This window comes from Oryx dammah, unplaced genomic scaffold, assembly GCF_014754425.2.
Source record: "Oryx dammah isolate SB20612 unplaced genomic scaffold, SCBI_Odam_1.1 HiC_scaffold_11056, whole genome shotgun sequence".
Classification (NCBI taxonomy): domain Eukaryota; kingdom Metazoa; phylum Chordata; class Mammalia; order Artiodactyla; family Bovidae; genus Oryx; species Oryx dammah.
The window spans coordinates 515,089-538,734 of NW_024080450.1; the positions used below are offsets into that span (position 1 = coordinate 515,089).

The following is a 23,646-nucleotide window of genomic DNA, read 5'->3' on the forward strand; positions in this document are numbered from 1 at the left end:
AGAGTCGGACACGACTGAGCGACTTCATTTTCACTTTTCACTTTCATGCATTGGAGAAGGAAATGGCAACCCACTCTAATGTTCTTGCCTGGAGAATCCCAGGGACGAGGGAACCTCATGGGCTGCCGTCTCTGGGGTCACACACAGTCGGACACGACTGAAGCGACTTAGCAGCAGCAGCAGCAGCAAGCAGAATACAGGGCTTCCCAGGTGGCGCTAGTGGTAAAGAACCCACCTGCCAGTGCAGGGAGATGTAACAGACGTGCGTTTGATCCCTGGGTTGGGAAGATCCTCTGGAGGAGGACATAGCAACCCACTCCAGTGTTCTTGCCTAGAGAATCTTATTGACAGAGAAGCCTGGCAGGCTACCGTCCATGGGGTCGCAAAGCGTTGGACACGACTGAAGCAACATAGCACACACACAAGTGGAAGGGAAAATCTTTTAATTAATCTTTAGAGTATATATTTTTCTTTCTTCCTTTACTTGAATTACTTGACAGTTTTTCTCTCAAGTGGGAGATCAAGACCATGTGTATCAGAAACACTCAGGTCCCACCCCAGAGCCACCGATCAGCATCTCTGGGGAACCTGGAATCTGCCTTTTAAACAAGCTCCCAACGTGGTACTCAAGCACATGTGTTTCCGAAGCGTTTCATGAAAGTGTTCTTTTCATATCCTAAACCCACTGCACATCAACCAGACACTAATCTGAATCCTAAACTAAGCATTTATATCAACCAGGCTCTTAAAGGTGTGTTCTAGTAAGACTAGAACATTTCTTTAGCCAGCTGGGACCAGCTAATGGTATTTGGTGAAGTCGCTCGTACTACAGCTCGTAGCTCAGGCTGGACCTTAGAAGGGCCTGGGGAGCCCCATCACCCCCTGTTGCCCAGCCCCATGGGGATGTGAAGGTGCAGCCCAGGCAGAGGGCTGGCAGGCTGGTTGACAATGGCATGTGCATCTTCTGCCTCTGCCCACATGATTATTTTAGAGTATTTGCCAGATGTCTCTTCCTGCTAATGGTATAAATTAGATTATTCCACTTCATGAATTAGATTTTATCCACAAATCTGAGCCTCTCTGTCTGTTTTATTTATTACCTGGAGACTGACTTGAGTTTTGTTGTTATCATTGTTTTTCCTTTGTCTTAATTTATCCATGCTTAGTTTTCCTGCTGGAGACTGGAATCAAAGTAGGCATTTCCAGGCATATCTTTATTTTTAAATTACCAGAAATCCCATTGACTAGTTAGTTCAGATGCTCAGGGCTTTGGTTTCAGGGCTGATGACAACCAAGAATAATTTTCCTACTGACATGGTGGATCTGACAGCTCAGGCAGTCCCACGAGACACTTGGAAATAAACTAGTGGTTTGGGACTAATCTGTATTTTCCCAGGAGGTTTCTGGGAAGGCAGAGGTCCACTCCTCAAATAGAAAAGCTACACATTCCTGGCCCTCACCCACATTTTAGAGGTACTATCCTCTGAAGTCTCATCTTAGAAACTTAGTTTATGGCTATGATCATTGTCGGAGAAGGCGATGGCACCCGACTCCAGTACTCTTGCCTGGAAAATCCCATGATGGAGGAGCCTGGAAGGCTGCAGTCCATGGGATCGCTGAGAGTTGGACATGACTGAGCGACTTCACTTTCACTTTTCACTTTCATGCATTGGAGAAGGAAATGGCAACCCACTCCAGTGTTCTTGACTGGAGAATCCCAGGGACGGGGGAGCCTGGTGGGCTGCCGTCTCTGGGGTCCCACAGAGTCGGACACGACTGAAGTGACTTAGCAGCAGCAGCAGCAGCATGATCATTGTACTTCACCTAAAATTCACCCAGACTGAGGATGAATAAGCATATAATTTACCCTTTATTTGATATTCCTTAATTGAATATGTTATTTCTGTGTGTGTGTGTCTGTCTGTGTGTTTTTTCAGGATTCAACAGGCACAACAACATTTTTAGGATTCACTGCTGCAGGCTTTGTGGTATTCCAGGGAAATAAGAGAATCCATTTGTTAAAGTGGTGAGTACTTCTTTGGAAAACAATTCTTGTTTTTTCTTAATCTTTTTCTTTCCCAGTCTTTGACTTTCTATTTGGAACTGCCAGGTAGAATGCCTAAGATCCATTTCCCTGCCTTGGAGCTTCTTACAAAGAGATTATTCATCTATAAATGAAGTTCAATCTTGGTTTCTCTAGACCTCAGGAGACCTGGAGTGTGTCCCAGGTTCAGAGGCTCTGCCTCCAAAGGGAAGGTGTCCAGGATTCCTGGTGAAGAAATACCAGGGGTGACCACAGGGTGCCTCAGGGCAGGCTTAGGGTGGAAGTTCCCTCAGACAACAAGAACCCCCTCTATTTCTGTCACTTCTTTTCATTCTCTTCTGTTGAATTCTTGCTGCAGACCCACCCCTCTGTAATCCAGTGTATCAGTGAAGATGCTTTTGACTCAAAGGAACAGGAATGTCTGCTCACAGTGGCTTACAGATGAGAGGCCAGCAAAGGTTCCAGGGGTCTGGCAGCCCCATGGTCCTTTAACTTAACTACCTGGCAACATCATGGAGGACTTGCGCCTTTGCATTTTCTTCTCTGCAGTCGCAGGGTGGTAGCTTTTGTCCCCAGGTTTGTGCTTATAAAATGGCCATGCATGCAACTTCAGTTGTCAGGTCTTCCCATGGCAACACCCTCAAGGAGAACAGCCCTTGGCACGTGTCTCCTGGGAAGACAAGGATAGCTTTTTCAGAAGCTCTGTAAGAGACTGCCTGTGTATGTAATTGGGCAGAGTGGGTCATATGTGCCTCCTTAAACCACTCCTTCCAAGAAGTAGAATTCTGTGATGAGGTTGGTCAAATCAAGATTCATCCTCTTGGGAGAACATCGTCTATATGAACACTTGATCTAGAGGAAGAATAAAGAATGGATTCTGTCAGTAAGGACGTGGGAGAATGGACCAGCAGTGCCCGCTGTGTCCAATCAGGGAACAAAATAGTTTTGGTAAAGAGTGAAGAAGTCTGCAGAAACTAACACAGCATTGTTAAACAACTATACTCCAATAAAAATTTTAAAAAAAATTAAGACAATCAAAAAAATTGGACTTATCTTGACTGTACTTTAAAACACAAAGAGTGAAAAATAAATAAATAAATAAAAAAAATAAAACACAAAGAGTGGAGAAGGCTGAACATTTTGTGTGTGTTGGAATATTGTAAGGGCTTAGTCTTGCTCATAGCTTTAGCTTGATTTGGTTCCCTCTCTGATGGTCCTTGACAGCTTTGTCACCTGGTCTCTCTGGATGGTGGACTCACTCTCTTGGCTTGAGCCCTAGGGGTCGGAAGTTTTTGACGGGCCTCTGGGCATCCACCCTCAGTCCTGGATTGAAAATGCTCTCTCATGCTTATCTGAATCTCCATTTCATGGTTCTTTTAGCATCAGGATTTCTTCCAGCACCTTTTTATCAAGTCCCCATCCACCCGCATTGCTTCTTGGCACTCTCCTCTGAGCACCTGCCTTCCCTTCAAACCTTCTCTACAAGAATAGAATCAATCAGCTCATGTCCACTTTGCTTCCTACACCTTCTGCTCTGTTTTTACGATCAGGCTTCTCTTCCTAAGAACACTAATTTGCTTAAATATCTTCCCTACATACTCTGTCATTGCCTTTATTCATGTCGTACTGTCAGTTCGCATCTGTGCCCACATACTCTCTTCCTCCATAATGAGCATTCTCAAACTTTCGTGTGTCTCTAATAAATCACTTAACTCTCTGAGTCTCAATGTACTCGTTCATAAAATGGGCATTCATTATATCCAGCTATTTTTCAGGAAAGAAAGGAGATGGGGGAGAAGGAAATTAAATAGTGTGTGTGAAAGTGACTTGATTTCTGAACTAGGATGTTTTATAAATACATAGCATGGTGGGTTACCTTCTTTCTTCTCTGTGTCTTCAGTATTTGTAAAGAAGCTCTGATGTTAACCACCCTTCACTCCATTCCAGAATAAGTTCCCTAGGGATTTTCTGACTTTGGGGAGCATGGGCTGGGCTTCCCCCATTCTCTCCTACAATTACTAAAGGTTTGAGGGTCCTGCAGGGTGTTTGATCCTTAGGTACTACTCAACTCTGGAGTCCTTGGGTTAAACACGTGCATATTGATTGCAAGTCTCTCCCCTTGGAGCTTTAGTTTCTTCCCGGGTCCACTGAAGAGTTGAGATGGACAGTCTCCAGATCTTTTGTTTCTAGGTTCTAAATCTTGGTATTTCTGGTGGGATGTTGTCATCCCCATCTCTTCCAGCTGTGGCTTAGGAACACATTTGTAACAGCCATGTACATGTTACTAAAATAAATTTTCTTCCCACGTTAAACCTAGTGTTGTTTTGTTTTGAACATTCACTGAACTTTGTCCCTCTTGCAAATCCTCACCACAGCTTAATATGACCTCACTGTTCTTTTTCCCCAGGAAAAGCACAGGGGCACATATCACTGTCCTAGGAATTAGATCAAAGGAATAAAAATAGAATTCCCTCCTCTCTTTACAATTATCTTCTTACCAAGAAGGTGACCTTAGGTCTACATTTCAGGTAGATTTTAACTGAGCATCTCCTTAAGATGAAGCCTCAAGTCTTTTGACTATAGTTCCTCAAGGTATCCTTATAGTTTTGAGCATTTCATTATCTAACAAAACGGTTCATTTATAAACAGGGAGGGCAGAAATGAGAATTTTGCAATGTGGTGCATGTCTTGGAGATGGATGTGAAAGGATACAGATATTCTGAATCCATATGGTTTCATTAACCAAATCTGAAATAACTATTACATACTTCCTACCTCACAAAGTAGGTTGGCCAATTAATATTGTTTTGGTCATTAATATTCATGAAACCTCTAGAGCTCCTTGGAAGAAAGGTGCAGCTTAACTGTAAAAAATAAAATAAACAATTCTGAGCTGCCTATGGATCCTCTCTTGGGAAGAAAATTGCTATAGAATTCACTTGGGGGCTCTTCCCTGCTCATTTGGCCTCCAGCAATGATAAGATAATATCTTGTTTCATTGCTGTCTGCTTGGCATTCGTGAGTCAGATGGATTCCTATGGGAAAGCGGGTACCTTAATTAGCTGCCACTTTTTTTTTCTTCTCACCCAAAGAGATTTTCTTTTCTTAGGCCAGATGTCTGCAAATTGAAGTTTGAAGGGAAGACATTTTATGTGATTGGCACCCAGAAGGAGGTCAGAAACTGCTTTTCTACCTGTCTATTGTTGGGTGTGCATGCGTGTGTTTGTACATGTGTGTGTGCAGGTGTGCCTGTGCATGAGAAAGTTTCAGGTATGACATGTACCTGTGGTAATGTAGCCCCCAAAGACCATGATGTTAAAGTTTGTGATGATACCGGAAATTTAGAGGTAAATAACACCAGGTTTACACATTTAAGAAGGCAATGGCAACCCACTCCAGTACTCTTGCTTGGAAAATCCCATGGATGGAGGAGCCTGGTGGGCTGCAGTCCATGGGGTTGCTAAGAGTCGGGCACGACTGAGTGACTTCACTTTCACTTTTCACTTTCATGCATTGGAGAAGGAAATGGCAGCCCACTCCAGTGTTCTTGCCTGGAGAATCCCAGGGACAGAGGAGCCTGGTGGGCTGCCATCTATTGGGTCGCACAAAGTCGGACACGACTGAAGCGACTTAGCAGCAGCAGCACACATTTAAGAATTAATCCAGTGAACAATGCTGACCATATACCCCTGTGTAAAAACTAGGTTGTGATAGACTTGGGTTTTCCAGTGCCTCAGATGGTAAAGAATACACCTGCAATGCAGGAGACCCAGGGTTTGATCCCTGAGTCGGAAAGATCCCCTGGAGAAGGGAATGACAACCCAGTTCAGTATTCTTGCCTGGAGAATTCCATGGACAGAGGAGCCTGGTGGGCTACAGTTGGGGACACAAAGACTCAGACCTGACTGAGATACTAACACTTTAACTTTCACTGACTTGAGAAATAGCTAAGGTCCCTTCTCCCTACCTCTATCAATTGCCAGAATACAAAATTAGGAAAGGAATTAATAATATTTAAAGATAGATATCAACCAGTGTTGATTAGAGTTTTATAAAAAGTATAAGTTTTGGGAATCTTAAAATCAAGGTGTTACCACATGTAGGTTGGGTTTATCACTTGGGAGGAGGCCATTACTGAAGAGCCTCAGAGCTCAGTCTGAAAGTTTCTTGATTTTCTTGAGCCTAGTGTTTAAGCACTAGATATTCAAGAATGGTGAGTAAATTTTTAAATTCATCCAAGTCTGATTGAGAGGTAGGTGATGCCTGGAGTGTTGAGAAAGATTATGAAGCTGTTCTTTATCCAAAACAGGACCTGGAAAGGTTAGTAATATCTGCAAAGGGTGAGGGAAGGAGGAATATGACTTTAGCATCTTCTAAGTACATGGTAATGCATAAGTTACTTCAGTTCTGTTTGGTAGGTGGTGGGATACAAATAGGTAAATTCTTAAAAGAAAAATATGAAAAACTTAAACTGTGTTTAATGTGCCCTTAATTGTTTTGTTATATTTTATTAGAAAAAAGCCGTGTTGGCATTTCATACTTCAACACCAGCTGCCTGCAAGCATCTTTGGAAGTGTGGGGTGGAGAACCAGGCCTTTTATAAGTAAGTCACTTTTATTCATTTAATCATAGGTTTGAAAAGCGCTTCTGGAGTCCTTTGTGTTTCGTAAACAGCTACATATTCATTTCTTTTAATATCGTCCTTTTTATTATATTTAAGTGAGTTATAAATTTGCTGCATTGTTCAGAGTGACTCCCAACCACTGTTGGCCTGACCATGTCTTAAACTTTATACTGGGTGTTTCCTAATTGCTTTGGGCTTTGGGGGGGGGAGGGGCACTGTTGTTTCCATTCAACATGTCACAGGATCTGTTTTTGGTTGGTTCCCCCCTTAGAAGCAGACCTTGGGAAGAGCTTAGTGCAAATGGGGTGTGGTTACTGAATGTACCAGTAGGGGAGTGGAGGAGGGAGAGGGGAAGCAAGAAATATAGGGCATGATATTGAGTAGTCACTACTGTGAGCTGCTGGACTCAGCTGTGTCTGCCGGGGAACCCTAGCAGACTGCAGAATGTGCCTCAAAGTTCTCCCACTGACTGGCAAAGAGATTGGCCTGTTTATCTACCAATTCCCCATTCATTTTAGTTTAGAGACACTTAGGAGGGCAGAGTTAATACTCTCTAGCACTGCTGGCTTACTCTGAGCTTGGGTTGTATGTGCTCTCAACAATAGAAAAAGAAACCTTAGGCAGAGAGTCACACATATTCCTGGTAAGAAGACTTCAGTGTTTAGAGATGAGGGCCAAAGATTTGTAGGTAGAATGCCATCAGGGTCTTCTAGGATCATAGAAAGTCAGGGCTGCACAGAACTTCAGAAACCATCCATAAAACTCTCAGGTTTTTAAAAAGGTTCAAATTTAGGATTTTTCCATAAGTTCTAGTTTCTCCTCATGATAAAGCAATACATGTGCAAAAACCATTCAGTGTCCTGAATCATTGAGATCACTGATTGGAAGAGCAGTGGTGATGGACGCAGTCAGGAGCCTAGCGAGCCCTGCCTGAGGTATCAGCACCACTCACCCCTGGAGTTCATCCAGGTTGATTTTGTTCCACTCTGCTACCCTGCCCTGCTACTCTGAAACAGTCTTACTTACTCACCCGAAACTACTGAATCTCTGATCAACCTGGACTTTGGCTTACAAGGGCCTTCAGGAGAATGAAGGCTGAAACAGTGTTTTTCAAACCCCTTTTAAGCCACAGAACTCTTTTCCTTACACAGAAAGTGTAGACAAAGCCTATGCAAAAAAAAGATAAAAATAGAGAAGCTGTGCTGTTGGTGGGGACCAAAGTTGGGACTGGGGACTAGAGACCCTTGACTCATTGCTCACTGCTCCGCAGGAGGTTGGACGACCAGTTGTCTGAGTTTGCCCATGACTTTCCCAGATTTGGAATGAAAATTCCCAAGTCTTGGGCAGATGCTATCAGGAGCATAATTTGAAAACGCTTGGATGAGATGATTCACAAAATGCTGTGCTTCTAGGAATGATGATGCATATCAGTAAGACATCAAGGCATCTGTGAGTCTCCTGCAGTGTTTGAAGACTGGTAAACATAGAATAGCTGATGACCTCTGAAAACTCAGCATGTCTAGACCACTCCATTCACATGACAGCAGAGAGAAAGAAAGGCAGACAGTCTGATGTTCTTAGTATTAGTTGGAGCCTACGCATCTTTTTTTTGTTTTTAACCATTAAAAAAATTGAGATAATACTCACATACTATAAAATCAACTGTTTTAATGTGTGAGTTCAGTGGTTTTAGTATAATTCACCAATTTAGGCAACCATCGCCACAATCCGATTATTCAGGACATTGAATAGTTTTTGCACATGTATTGTTTTATCATGAGTGAGAGAGTCAGTTGGTATATGGAGTAAAATAAATGTAAAAACACAATTGAAAAGAGTAGAGAAAGGGGGAAAACCCACAATCAAAGGAATCCATTTGGGGCATTTGGAGTATGCTTGTTATCTGCCAGCTAACAAAGTAGTCTGACAATTCTATCATTGAATGGGCCAAGTAGGAATATCAAAGATATCACTTCCAGTCATCTATAGAAGCTTCAGAAGACCCAAGGAGTATAACTGTGAGAACAGGTGGCACCATACAGAGTTGACTGGGTCCTTGCGTCAACACCTCTGCCAGGCTACCCTGTCTCTCCCATTAAGACTTCTAATCCCTAATATTTATCCTGACCTGAGATTTGTCCAAACATTGTGTTCCACCATTATCCCATAATTATCCCTGTTCCCTAAGAAAGAGGAAAGATAGAGCTTATCCTGACCCAGCAGTGTGACCTTGAACCAGTGGCTGATCACATCTGGCTCATCTGTTGAAGGGAGGAAGCTGGGACTCAGGTATGATTTGCTAGTATCACTGTGGCCTCGTGTTAAGAATAGTGGGCTTTGGAGGCCGACAGACTTGGGTTTGAACCTTGATTCTATTGCTTGCTAGTCATGTGACCTGAAACAAAACAATGAACACTTTGAGCCTTATCTTTATTTTTTATGTGTAAAATTCGATTGGTAATCGCTGCCCTGCAATGTCTAGTCCTGCCAGGCACACTGACCATCAGTAAGTGGTAGCTGCTGCTATGACTATGGTGACTCCCTGCTCCATGAATGGGGAATGTTTTCTGGGTGCCAGTTGGTTACAGAGCCCAGCCCTTTGCTTCTGAAGGGCTCTGACTCTGTGAAGCTCAGAGCTTCCTCCACTGCCTGCTTCCTTTCCTGGCCCTGCTTCCAGCTGGTCATGGTTTTGGCCTTCATGGTCTGGGCCGGCAGAGCAAGGTGCTGATATATATATATTTTTAATTGGAGTATAATTTCTTTACAATGTTGTTAGTTTCTGTTGCAGAACATGAATCAGCTATATATACATACACACACACACATACACACATCCCCACCTCTTGAGTCACCCCCGTCCCACCCCTCTAGATCATTGCAGAGCACCAAGCTGAGCTTCCTGTGCTATACATCCAGCAGCTTCCCACTAGCTAGCTATTTGACACATGGTAGTGTATATATGTCAGTGCTATTCTCTCCATTTGTCCCACCCTCTCCTTCCCCTGCTGTGGCCACAAGTCTGTTCTCTGTGTCTGCATCTCTATTCCTGCCCTGCAAATAGGTTCATCAGTTCTACTTTTCTAGATTTCATACATATGTGTTAATATGCGATGTTTGTTTTTCTCCTTCTGTCTTCACTCTGTATGGCAGACTCTGGACTTATCCACGTCACAAAGCCCTGATCTGGTTTCCTGGGTTGGGAGTGGTTTGCTTCCTCCTTTGCACTTCACCTGTCATGAGAATAGGGAGGCCGCATGGCCAAGAATTCCCTAGTATGCTTTTAACACATGAATGTGCTGCTAGTTGTCAGCTGGCCTGGGGCCACCGATCAGATTTGAGAGCCCTGGCTCTGAGATCTGCTGCCTGGGAACACAGCCGAGAAACAGAGACTCTCCCTCCTGCTCCAACCCCCTGGGGGTCCCCAACACAGACTTAAGACAGTCGCCATCTGAGAGCTTCCTCCCTCCCATGTGTTTTGGCTGCTGCCACCCCCAGAGCCCTGGGATGTGCCATTTCTGGACACTGGTTCCCTGAAAGCGCACTAGATTCCCTGAAGAGTTCAGTGGCTCCCTGGTGGTCCTTCTGATGAATCTATGTCACACCTGCTTTAGGCTGAGACTGTGCTAGGCACTGGGGACACAGTGGAAGCTCAAATGACACTCTTTGTCCCCAGCTTTCTATGGAATTTTGTGCAGGACATAAAGCTAGTCCCTAATAAATTTCCTGTCTGGGTTAGTGTGCATTTTGTCAAAGAAACAGTATTACACTTGGTCGTCAAGGACCCAGAGCATCTCCATAAGCTGACACCGTTCACACTTTAGTGAGCATGAGAGTTACCCAGAGATCCTGTTAGAATGTGGATTCTGGTTCAGTAGGTCTGGGTGGGGCCCAGGAGTCCAGATTTCTAATAAGCTCCCTGGTGATGCTGAGCTGCAGGTGTATGGCCCACACTTGAGTCATGAGGTTCTAAACCAGAGATCCTCAGCCTGACTGCACATTAGAATCACCTGGGGGAACTTTTAAACAACAACATGGACCCTACCTGAGACCCAGTTAATTTGAAATCTGAGTCCTCACCAAAATGTGTACACGAGTGTTCATAGTCGATTCTTCATCATAGTTAAAACAGATGCCTATCAGCTGATGAAAGGATCAAGGAAAGTGGTATAGCCATACAATGGAATATTATTGAGCCATAAAAGGGAGGAAGTACCTACTGATTCCTGCTACAACAGGGATGAAACTTGAAAACATGATGCTAAGGAGTGAAAGAAGGAGCGGACTTTTAATAGGTATTTGGAGGTTCTTTTGAGGGTAAAGAAGATATGTTTTTTATGAATCTCTAACTTTGTAAATTATACTGAAAACCACTCAAGTGTACAGTCTAAAAGGATGAACATTATGTTCTGTGAATTATATTTCAATAAAGCTTTTATTTTAAAAATTCAGAATCTGGGATGAAGGATCTTGATATTAGTAGTAATATACCTTTTCCAGGCAGGGTGAGCCTGCAGCCTAGGGTTGTGTGCTCTAATCCTGTGATTCTCAAAGTTTGGGTCCCTGGACCAGCATCAGCATTTCTGGGGAACTTGTTTTAAAGGCCTGGCTCCAACTCAGACTTACTGAATCAGAACCTTGTATTTTCAAAAGCCCACCCAGTGATCCTGATGCATTCTGAAGTATGAGGCCCTGCATGGCCGAGACATTATTTTAAAAATACAGAAAAGCCTGGGTTTGTAGCCTGGTTCCTCCAGCTTCTATGATGTGACCGTTATTAAGTCAATTTACCCTTCTGTGCCTCAGTTTCCTCATGTAAGAATGTGGATTGCTTCTTCCTATGAGAAAGCTGTGAGGATGAAATAAATTAGTGTATTTAAAGTGCTTTTTAAATAATAAATTAGTGCATTTAAGCACATCCCTGGTGGCTCAGCAGTAAAAAAATTCACCTGCAATGCAGGAGATGGGAGATTTATCTCTGGGTTAGGAAGATGCCCTGGAGGAGGAAATAGCAACCCACTCTAGTATTCTTGCCAGAGAATCCCATGGACAGAGGTGCCCGACAGGCTTCAGTCCATACGGTTGCAAAGAATCAGATGTGACTGAGCAACTGAGAATGCAGTGTGCTTTGGATGGTGAATGATGCCTAGTAGGGCTCAGTAATAACATATATTGTTATTACAGTGCTTACTCCAGAAGCTATAAACCATAGGGAAAAGGGAAATTGTATTGTTAGTTCTAGAGGTGGCCTTTAGAGCACCAGCCAGTGCCTCCCCAGCATCTAACCTGACCTCCATCCTCAGCTCCTGTACTAACAGGTACCAGAGGAAAAGCTGGAAGCAAGGGTGAATGGGGACATATTCTTGCAGAGCTGTGCTGTGTGTACATAAGATGACACTGATACTCAAAGAATGCTTTTTCTATTCCAGGCACTGTGAGTATGTATGCACGTCTCACAAATAGTATCCCATTTAAAACAGACTTTCAGTGTCAGGACTGGACAGAACTCCATAATGCCATGGGAAGGGGTCTCTAGGTAGAGTGACTCTGCTCTGAATGTTCTGGGGGTGGGGGAGAGTTGTGACAGTAGAAAAGAGAAATGACGAGACCACCATGTTAATACACAGGCCTCACCCAGTCAGGTGCTGGTCAACTGGGGACTGGATTTCCCTGTGAGGTCAGAGATTTGAGAATAGCCAGTGCTTCTGTGCTGAGATGTTGATGAGTAGCTGGAGATGGAAGTGGGGAGAGGGAAGACCAGAAAGGAGGCTAGAGGAGAGAGAACTGCTACTGCTACTAGGCTGTGCCCGCGTTGCCTACACTGGGAGGAAGGCTTGCTCTGGGCTCATGGATGGGAGAGCCTGGGAACAGAGAGCTGGAACGGGTCAGCTAGAGCTGGAGCCTGAAGCTCTTTTATTTGCCTTCAGAGTATTTGACATGGTTCCCAGGTATGGCCACGGCTTAGAGAATTGGCTTTGGTAGCTCAACAGTGAGAAGGCAATGCAGAGGTTTGGAGAGTGATATCAGGGGTAGGGGAAGAGAGAGAGGGAGGGAGGGTGTCATATAATGAGCAAGGAGTAAGTACTATAGGTGTTTTCAGATCATTTCGTCTCATTTAAGGCTTCCCAGGTAGCACTAGTGGTAAAGAGCCCACCTGCCAATGCAGTAGACAAAAGAGATGTGGGTCAATCCCTGGGTTGGGAAGGTCCCCTGGAGTAGGATGTGGCAACCCAGCCAGTATTGTTGCCTGGGAAAATCCCATGGACAGAGAGGAGCCTGGTGGGCTACAGGCTATGGGGTCGCAAACAGCCTGACACAACTGAAGTGACTTAGCACTTCTTATTTAACCCTCCTCAGAACACTATGAATTAAGTAATCTAATATCATCATTCTTTAAAAAAAATTGTAAAGGAACCAAGGCTCAGAGAAGCTACATGACTTGACAAAGGTCACAGGACCAAAAGCAGGAAAGAATCCTGAGCTCCTGTGTTTTGGGGTAAAATGCCACCTGGGAGTCATTCAGGGAGGATGTGGGGACTCTGAGGTTCTCCGATGCAAGTAGGCGGCCTTGGAATGACCTTGGAGTGTTTGATAAAAATACAGACTCCCGGGCCCCTATCTAGAGGGACTGAATGAGCCTCTCCAGTGATGGCTCCTGGGAGCTGGTACTCCTAACCCTGCTCCAGCATCTACTGATATACAGCCAAAGGTGGCCACAACTGCATGCGTGTCCTGTGACCCAGCCACCGTTCTCTTGCCTTCATTCAATTCCTTCCATCCCACTGTCTGTTTCCCAGTTCTCAGGGGTTTTGTGAGGTTCACGCTCTCAGAATAAATTCCCCTGTTAAAACTCCATAAAAGATCTCAGGCCAGACATTATTGGGCATCTCCTTGAACATTTGGGAGGGCAGGGGATTGGTGGTAATGCTCTTGATAGAGTGTCTCTGAGCCAGTGAAACCACACAAATAACCATCGAGGGCACTTAGCTGTCAGAAAGAAGCCAACGCTTTTTTCACTCCTCTCATCCTGACCAGACGGCTATTCGCTTTCTCTGTGAAACACCTTCTAGCCAGTTTTCCTTGACGGATTTGGCGGGTTTGTGTAGGTGCAGTGGAGCGCTGTGAGGCCTCCCACCAAGAGGCTGTTCTGAGGCAGTGGCCTCTGCATGGAACTTGGAAGGGCAGGAGCTGAGGCTGAACTGGCGAGAGACAGAGCCACCCACTGCTCCCTACACGAGCCCCCGTTTATGGAATTGCTGTGCTAGCCACACCTCCGTAAAATGGGTACAGAGTTGAGTCTGAATTTCAAAAACTGCAATTAGGACTCCTAGTAAGCTTTTTTAGCAGACAATCTTGCCCTGAGCATCCTTAGGAACTTAAAGCAATAACAACAAAACAATAAAAAAGCAGAAACTGCTTTAAAAGTTTCTCCACCTCGTACCTCTAAATACTTGGGAGCAACAACTCTGCTGAGATGGGAAATGTGTCCAGGCCTGTGACTCTCTGGGGCTAAGATTGGAGGTAGGGTAGCAAAGAGGCCCAGACCAGGCACATCCTCAAGGGAGGAGGCACAATGATGCTGACTCCATTAGCGAGGCTTGCTGGGCCATTTCTCCTCTTGAGTGCATGTGGTCTGTAATCTGGCTTTGGCCAGCAGCCTGTCCTAGGCATCTAGACCCCTCTGCAGTGTGGATTTCATGTGCTCTGCTTATCCTTAGGGCTCCCATGCTGTCTTCTCTGGACCCTGCCTTGACAGGAATCCCTCTCCCTGGGCTTGACCCCCTCTCCTGCCCATCTTGCTCCCTGGATTCATCCTTTGTAGCCAGTACTCTTCTCTGTGGGTTGGGGTGGTTTGCAAAAGAGTATTTTTTGTGACTTTGCATTGTCCTGAGGACAAAGACCGAATCTTTAACAAGGACAGCTCAAGGTCAGGTCCTACTAAATTAGTGGGGAGAATGTGTGAGTGAGACTGTAGAATAGTCGTAATAACAGCACAGGGAAATGCACATCAGATCATCTTTGTTCCCCCAGTGCTCAGGGTCTGGGCCTTTACCTGCTGGGCCTTCTGCCTAGAACACAGCCACCACCCGCCGTGTTAACACCTTCCCTCCCCTGAAGCTCAGCTTAGAGATCTCGTCCTCAGGCCACCTTCTGTGGGTCCCAGATCAGATCAGCACCACCTCCATACTCTCATTGCATCTTTTTCTTCATAACACCACTACTTGTAATTTACCTTTGTTCTCTTCTTTGTGGGGTTTCTGGATGAATATCCATTTCCCTCTGGGCCTTATATTCCATGAATGCAAAGTTTGTGTCTTCCTTGAGCTCTGTGGTGCACAGAGCAGAAGAGACACTTGGTTAATAGTGCTAAGTGATTGAACCCAGGCTTCATGGACTCAGGGATGGGGCTCACAGCCCACACCAAAGCTTCCAGACACAGCCCTCATTGTGTGATTGTCTAGACTCAGAATTCTATAGAGCATATTGTTCTATTTGTTTTTTATTGTAATGATCAATAGTTAAAAATGATCCTGAACTCTGTAGACCCATTCTTTCTAATTTGTTGGGTTTAACTGCATCAGGCTCGAGGTGTCTGACTTTGAGGTGTCCTGAGGTATCATAGGAATCGAATGCCCCGTGTGTGGCCTCTGGACTGCACATGTTCTGAATTGTTCTTTCAGAGTGGTAGTGTTTTGTTCGTATTTACGAGAAGGGCTCAGAGGTGCTGAATCAGGGCTTGGCTGGGCTTCTGTTCCTCATGTATCTTAGTCATCAACCGGTGTGGTTTCTTTTAAAGGGCACTAGGTCATGGTGACTTAACCCGTGTTAATACTCAGAAACCAGGGATCATTTCCATGGCGACATAGGCCCCTGTGCCATCTCCCAGAAAATACACAGTAGGTGAGTTCTATGTGACATGGGGCATGACCTGTGTCACCAAGGAACTGCTTTCTACTGCAGTGCTGGCATAGCCCCAGGCAAGAAAGTCTGCCCAGCAAAAAACTGTAATGATGCCTTCTGCCTGAGCCCACCCTCTTCCTGTCACTGCAACAGAAACTGGGAAAGAATCCCTACTGATCATCAGTATTGCCTGGTCCTTTTTGCAGATCATGACCTGGTAATAGATTATGATACCAAATGTGTGGGTCACCAACAGCATATACAATAATGAAAAGAGATCACATAGAAAAGACCAGATTGCGACATACATGGTAAAAGAAACATTTCTTTCAGGTGTGTGTGTGAGAGAGAGTATGTGTGTGTGTGAGAGAGAGAGAACAGTATAACGTATCTCTTTCTTGGCAGTCAGAAATATCTGATTACCACACATTACAGCATGTTCCGCTTGGACTGTGCAGTGGCATACCACCTCTGCTCTGCTTTTTCTTACAGGTATGCAAAATCCAGTCAGATCAAGACGGTGTCAAGCAGCAAGATATTTTTTAAAGGAAGTAGATTTCGATATAGGTGGGTACCCATGGTTCCACTTCGATGATGGGGTTGGCCTGGGCACAGCCTTTGATGTTGGAATATGGTATTGATACTTGTAAATCAGTGCACTTTGGGCCATACCCCAGTTTGGGGGCTCCCTTTCCGTTCATCTCTTATGCCCACAGGATCTCTCAAACTCTGTAGTAATATCCCCTCATGGAGGAGTAGAAGGCATGGATTCTTAGAGTTGGGTCAGACCACTGTGAAGTTTAAAAAAAAAACAAGTGCATACACCCCTCCCCTTCCACTCTGAGCATCTGTGCACAGACGCCATGTTTCTGTCTTTTTTGCAGCGGTAAAGTTGCCAAAGAGGTGGTGGAAGCCAGCTCCAAAATCCAGAGAGAACCCCCAGAGGTGCACAGGTGAGTTGGGGCAGTCCCTAGGGCTCTGGGAGGTTTCTGGGTGGACAGGAGGGTTTCAAGGCAGACTTCACCAAATCCACTAGAACAATGAAGGGAGCAAGGGCACTAGCTGCCTGGCCCTATGTTGTTTTCAGCCCCGGTTCCAGGCACTCCCATCATCTCCCGGGTCTCACTCAGACAGGTCTGGCAGGGCTCCATTCTGAGTTACCAGCTCTGCAGGGAGTCATTGCCCTGATTTGGCCTGGAGTATCACAGGAACAAGCGGGAAGTGCGTGAGGCGTGGCTGAGCTGGGCTGTCCCCTGACTGAGTCCCTCATTCTGTCCTCTTAGAAATGCTCTCTGCCCTTGCCTCTGTTCATCACTCGTGGCCAGTTCCCACTGGCCCAACTCCTCCTAGACTATTCACATGAGGGGGTAGGGTGCCCATCACTCATCAGACCTTTAACTCCCCAAAGCCATTCAGAGGAATGAAGAACTTAGTCATTATCAGGACAAGGGTGTGTTTCTCTGTTAACACGGCAATATACGTAATTCTGAGGAATAATAAATATTCTCTTAACCATGCTGGACCTCTTATCACCACAGTTTACACAGATCATTGTACATCCTGAACTTCAAGCATGCTCCATATCTAAAGCTGGACATTCTCATCCTGATTTTCCTCCTTTTGAAGGCAAGATCATCATAAGATATATTCTTTAGGAAGTTTTCACACACTGGTGGGCACCAGTCCTTCCTTCCCCCCTTTGAACTTGGATTCTCCCTTATGCTCAGATTTTTGCTCAGCCTCCTCTATCTCCAGGGTGATCCAGTGAGCTGGGTACCTCTCTTGAGGCGGTCAGGCAGGAGGAGGCCACGGTCTCTCAGAAGTGTAGCTAAGCCAGCAAGCATGGGCACCCACACAGGCAAACAGAACTGTAGTCAGAATGAAATCCTGTGCAGATGTGTACAGAGAATAATTCATTCCTGGTTTGGGGTGATCCAGTGGGAAGCTTTTCATACTGTTCATGGAGTTCTCAAGGCAAGATTATCGAAGTGGTTTGCCATTGCAGGGAACCACGTTTTGTGAGATAGGGAAGCCTGGAGTGCTACAGTCCATGGGGTTGCAAAGAGTCAGACACAACTTAGCAACTGAACAACAAATGGGAAGCTGTCACATGCAAGTCTGCAAAGCAGTCTCTCCTGCTTTAGGAAGCAGGAGAAAACTGTAGAGCAAGGGAATCAGGGGCGCCCCGGCTGGGACCCCTTGGAGCAATGCCTGTGAAAGTCTTAGAGTTTACCTGTTAATGACAATGGTCATTTTTTTAAAAATAGCCTTTTTATAGCTCCTCCTCTGCCTCCAATTGTGGTTACTCAGTGAAGCAGAAACGAAAAAAAGAAGAAATAGTAGGACATATCATTGGAATGTTTCCAGATTCTTTGGTCTAGAAAGACCTCAGGGATCACCTGGTTCAATGTTTCGATTTTACACATAAGGGAACTTGAGTCTTGGAGAAGTTAAATGATTTGTCTGAGATCATAAATATTTTGGTGATACAAGTAAGCCTAGAACTCCAGTGTTGTGCCCCTGAGTCCTGTGCTCTTTTCTCTGTAGCATCTGCTGTCTAGAAAGCCTCTGCATTCTCCTAGAAGCTGGGAGGCAAACCTACCCCAGGGGCTCAGCTTGGGTTTTATTCAGCTTAGAAGCATGAGTGTTTGATCTTAAAAGAAATACTCGATTCTGGGGAACCCCCTTGAAGGCACAAACACAAAGTAGGAAAATGTTTTTAACAGTATACTTTCAGAAAGACCTATTCCAAATATGCAAGGTTTTCCAAAAGCCCATAGTTACTATCTACAGAGGGTTAATGAGATCAGGAACTGCTAAGTCATTTCAGTCGTGCCCGACTCTGTGCGACCCCATAGATGGCAACCCACCAGGCTCCCCTGTCCCTGGGATTCTCCAGGCAAGAACACTGGAGTGGGTTGCCATTTCTTTCTCCAATGGATGAAAGAGAAAAGTGAAAGTGAAGTCGCTCAGTCGTGTCCAACTCTTAGCGACCCCATGGACCGCAGCCTACCAGGCTCCTCCGTCCATGGGATTTTCCAGGCAAGAACACTGGAGTGGGCTGCTATTATCAGGAAAGAATATTTTAAAACATTTCCCTTTTAAATTTACATTTGCATCATTTGTGAGAATCAAGCCTTCCTAGATCAAGGCTTCTGAAACTGTACCTTGCACAGGGATCATCTAGGGTTCCTGTTAAGATCAGATTCCGATTCGTGAATCTGGCATTTCTAATGTGCTCCCAGATGATGGCCATGTGGCTAGTTCATGGTTTGCACTTTTGAATAGCCAGACTCTCGATTACTGGTGTTAGAGGTGGTGGAGGGCTCAGATTCATCATAGTGAAAAGCTTTTCCTAAGGTGGACTGATCCACCAGAGCAGATGAGAAATGAGACATCCATCAATTCTTTTCTGGAATCTCCTAAAATCTCCCAGAATATTACTGCAGCCAAGGCTCTATAGGCCCTTTCAGCACTGATTCACATGTTCTTTCTTGCTCTTCCACTCCCCTCTCTTACATGTTTGTGAAAAGAGGCCTTTCTGGCCCTCAGTTCTTTGGCAGTATCTCTCAAACCTCTGACATCACAAGGAAGAACTTGTTTAAAGTAATGATACAAAGTACGCTCTGGGAGGACAAGGCTTGGGCCTATCCTGGTTACCTCCATCTTACCCACCACTTTACACAACGCTTGGTCAAAGTAGGAGGTCAGTAGACATTTGTTGAATGAATGTATGCACTGGGAGTGTGGGATGACAGCTTTACTTCTAATTTTCTGAGACTTGAGATCTGTCTGTGGTGCTGCCTTGGGGACCTCGCCCTCCCGAGAAGCAGCACTGTGGTAAGAGCCAGGGTGACGTGTGCCACTCTCAGCAGCCACTTCTTGTTCCTTCCCAGTAGCTGGCTGCAGGGCAGGAAGTTGTTTCTCTGGGACAATTATCGTATTTTTGAATTGTTTTGACCTCTTTGCAGTAGCTGTCAAAAGTGAGAGTATAGTAGTGAGCTCTTTCTCTGGCAGTGCTCGAGGAGCTCTGCTCATCTAGAACAGTGACGATAAGACTTCACGTAGCTTTCTTCCCTCTCCCTTGAGATTCTCCTTTTCAAAGTATAGCCAGTTCTTGGACTTCCACTTCTGTTGTTACGTGTGTGACATAGAGAAACAGATGCAGACTGAAAACACTGTCTTGGGATTTTTCTTTTTTCAAAAAGAGAAGATGCTCACTCTCATGTTAGCTCACTGATCTTTGCTGATGACAAGATCCTCAACTGAAACTCTATCAGCTGGCTACTTGGTGAGAATTACCTGCCCATTCCAGGCCCAGTGAAGCAGAGGGCTGTAGCTCAGAGTTCAGATTCGACTCCTTAAACCACCTGGCCATAGAGCCTCCACCAAGGGATTCCCAAAAACAGCACTCGTTCCTGAAATGAGCAACAAGCGAGGAGTCATGAATGGGTCTAATCTTGGCTTTGTGGCTGTGGTATATGTCCTGCATAAGTCAGTGTCTCAGATCATCAGTTTGTTCATCTATACAATGAGATTCATGTATCCCTCCTCGACTTCTAGGTTTTCTTATGGGCATTAAAATTATGAAGTGCAATAAAAATGAGGTGGTGATATTCTTGTTATCACTGCTCATCCAAAAATGGGATGCTAGAATCTGACAGACATGTTCACATTGAAGTCTCTTCAGATGGAGCTTTTGCTCACAGGCCAGCACTTCCTTTTGTTCCAAGGAGTGGTGGCCTTAACTCCACAAACCTTGTATTTGTTGCTCGATGTTATGCCATCATTTTTTGAAGCCACTCTTAGAACATACTTTCAGTTCCCGAAGGAAACTTCCCTTCTCAATAGAATCCTTACAGCAGTTTCACTCAGAAACTGTTCTATGGAGAATGCTCATGAGTAGGCTGCAAAGCGGGTCTGGCACTTTGGCAGAGTCTGCTGGCAGGTAGGCTCTGAGAGTGGGGGTCCACAGCACAGACACTAACCTGATAGGGAAAAGAAGAACCTCCCTAAAGGCTCGCTGCGGGTCCCTCCTGGTTGTGATCTACAGTGTGATTTCTGGAGGAGGAGAACCTTTGTCAGTTCAGCTGGCATGCATGTTCAGAGATGGATGATCCAGAATTAGTTTGTGCAAGAACAGAAAATGGGCTTTTCAGAGGTCAGAAAACTAGATAGTCTGCACACACAACATGTGCTTTGCAGAACTAAGACTGCAGTCATGAAAGCCACAGGGCCGACAGAAATCCCATGAAAATCTCAAAAAAGGAAGAAAAAAAAAAAAAGAACCCTTTACAATAAAAGAAGCCTTCGCTCCTGGTGATTTTAATCTCCCTGTTACTCCTCCCATCCTTGCTTCCCCTGTGAGGAATCCCTGCTTCCCCTCCTTTTCCTATAGACCACTGCACCTGCCAGCACGTGTCAGACATTACCTTCCCTGGGTGGTCCTTCTTGGCTCTCCCTTCACTCACAGCAGGATCAGGTGCCCCTTTCTGCTGTCCCCCTGGACCCTTGGCCATCTCCCATGAGGTGTGTGCTTTTCTACACTACGGAGTCATGGAGTGAAAACAGTGCCCAAGACCAGGGCTTTAAACGAAATGAAGTAGGATGGAAAGTAAAACATAGAGTCTCACACATAGCAAGACTACTGCTGTTACAAGAAACACTTTAGCTATGTCTTCCTGTATCTGTGTGTGCATGTGTGTGTAGAGCGTGCATGTGTGCTAAGTAGCTTCAGTAGCGTCTGACTCTTTGCGTCCCTATGGACTGTGGCCCACCAGGCTCCTCTGTCCATGGGATTCTCCAGGCAAGAACACTGAAGTGGGCTGCCATGCCCGTCTCCAGGGGATCTCCCCAACCCAGGGATCAAACCTGCATCTGTTACGTCTTCCGCATTGGCAGGCAGGTTCTTCACCACTAGCGCCACCTGGCCTGGTGTGTGTGCAGAGAGAGGATATCAAATGTATTTCTGTGATGTGAGTCTCGGTCCAAAAAGTTTGAAAATCATGGTTCTGGGGAGTGAGTAGTTTAGGATGAGGACCATGGTTCTCCAGAATGATACATAGATATCAGCTGCAAAATAAAGGATTGTAGAATGAGATAATGAAGACAAGAACTCCATGGTTTAAGCAAGTCCTTATAAATTTCCTTTTCAACCAGTGGCAGCTTTTAACTCTAGATGCTACCAGCTTCTTCTCTGCCTGGCCCCAATGCCTAACAGAAATGCCTAGGCTATTAAGGCAATCCCATCAACTAGCCTGGAGAACACCCATGCCGGTCTGAAAGGCCAACTTAATGCCAAGTTTGCTTCAGTTTCAAACTGAGCACCCCTTAACAAGATGGCAAGAGAGGTGCTAAAAGGCACATGAGAACGGATAGGTCAGTCTCTGCCTTAGAAAAGGCGGGGCTGATTAATACACCAGTAATTACAGGGCAACAAATATAACAAATTTGGGTTGTGAAAGAAGGGACACTAGAGTGAGAAGAAAGGGGAAGAGAGAGTTAGTGGTGAAGGCAATCCAGGAGGGCTTCAAGAAGGAGACATTTGACATCGTCTTTGAAGGATGGGTTGGTGTTAGTTTGGACAGGAAATATGGAGGTGGGAAGGGTGCTGAAACACCCACCAGAGGCACCCACCTCTTTGTCAGGGCAGTGTAAATGGGCTGCCGGGCTATCCTCCAATAGTTTTGATGAGACAACCTGCACAGTTTCCTTGCCATCTGCTCCCTATTGAAGCTACCAACACACATGTTCTCCTTTCAAAAGGAGAAAGTGGAGCTGCCTTCTGTGGCTGCTTGGTGAGTAGGGTGTGAATTTGAGTGGGAATATTAAATATCAATAGTTGATGTTGGACATCCAGCAACACCAAAATAGCTCTCAGCTGTAGATGGCCTGTGCCATCTTCTGGGCAGAGTTTTTGTTTTTGTGGGTTTTGGTGGTTGTTAAATTACTTTGAGCTGTGCCCTCCATTCACTTTTCGGCATATCTAGATCGGTGATACCTTCTCCTGTGTATTTCTGCTTCCCATGTCTTTTTTCAATGCCTTGTCTTGTCGCACAGCATGTCCAAGTCTGAGGACATATGGGGAAAGATATTTTCTTTCACTGTGTTGCATTAGCACACATGGACATTAGAAGACATGTCAGGACCTTAAGGATAAAAAGGGCTGTGTGTCATCTTTAACACTGGCCTGATGCACTGTGTGAGTCTAGAGACAGGGGCCAGCTTGGGTAGTCAACTGAGATGGAGGGGCCAGTGTTCCTGATGGAAACCAGTTCCCTCTGGCTTGTATCTGTTTTCAGAACAAATATTTCTCAGAGCCGCAGCTCTCACTCCTTGAACAAGCAGCTCATCATTAACATGGAGCCCCTGCAACCCCTGCTGCCTTCCCCCAGCGAGCAGGAAGAAGAACTTCCACCAGGTGAGGGTAAGTACGCTTCTTTCCAAAGGCCAGCAATTGCAGGCTTACCCTGGAGGAATGAGGGAGGCATCAATCCTGGGCACCTTGGGTAATGTGTTGGGGCGGAGGTCAAAATGAGTCATAAACTGTGTTTTTAGTAAGTAAACTGTTCACACCTGGAAGGCTGTGTTATCCTGAGAGTTCTATCAGTTTCTCCCAGAGAGAGTTCACTGGTACAAAGCATTCCTAAAATTACATGTTAAAGAAGTAATGGTGTTAGACCTGTATCCAATATGGTAGCCATTACCCATGTGTGGGCTTCTCCGGTGGTGTTAGTGGCAAAGAATCCACCTGCCAATGCAGGAGATGCAAGAGACACAGGTTCGATCCCTGGGTCAGGAAGATCCTCTGGAGTAGGGAAATGGCAACTCACTCCAGTGTTCTTGCCTGGAGAGTTCCATGGACAGAGGAGCCTGGCGAGTTACAGTCCATGGGACCACAAGTCAGATGTGACTGAGCACATGTACAAGCATCCATGTGTAGCTATTTAAAACTAACATCATTACTTAAAAAATTCAGCTCCTCAGCCATATTAGCTAGATTTCCAGCACTCGGTAGCCACAAATGGCTAATGGCTACCATCTCCATCCTTCCAGAAAGTTCTACTGGCATGTTCTTGGC

General features: G+C 45.3%; 1 protein-coding gene across 2 annotated transcripts in view; it reads left to right on the forward strand.

The window, feature by feature from the left end:
* Nucleotides 1–23,646, forward strand: part of LOC120860300 (FERM domain-containing protein 3) — a 345,585-nt gene that overhangs the window by 247,992 nt on the left and 73,947 nt on the right. For both annotated transcript variants that reach the window (XM_040236079.1, XM_040236080.1), the window contains exons 8-13: nucleotides 1,938–2,026; nucleotides 5,154–5,217; nucleotides 6,559–6,647; nucleotides 16,059–16,133; nucleotides 16,451–16,519; nucleotides 22,868–22,992. In XM_040236079.1, the coding sequence (XP_040092013.1) occupies nucleotides 1,938–2,026; nucleotides 5,154–5,217; nucleotides 6,559–6,647; nucleotides 16,059–16,133; nucleotides 16,451–16,519; nucleotides 22,868–22,992 (511 nt within the window). The remainder of the gene's footprint in view (nucleotides 1–1,937; nucleotides 2,027–5,153; nucleotides 5,218–6,558; nucleotides 6,648–16,058; nucleotides 16,134–16,450; nucleotides 16,520–22,867; nucleotides 22,993–23,646) is intronic.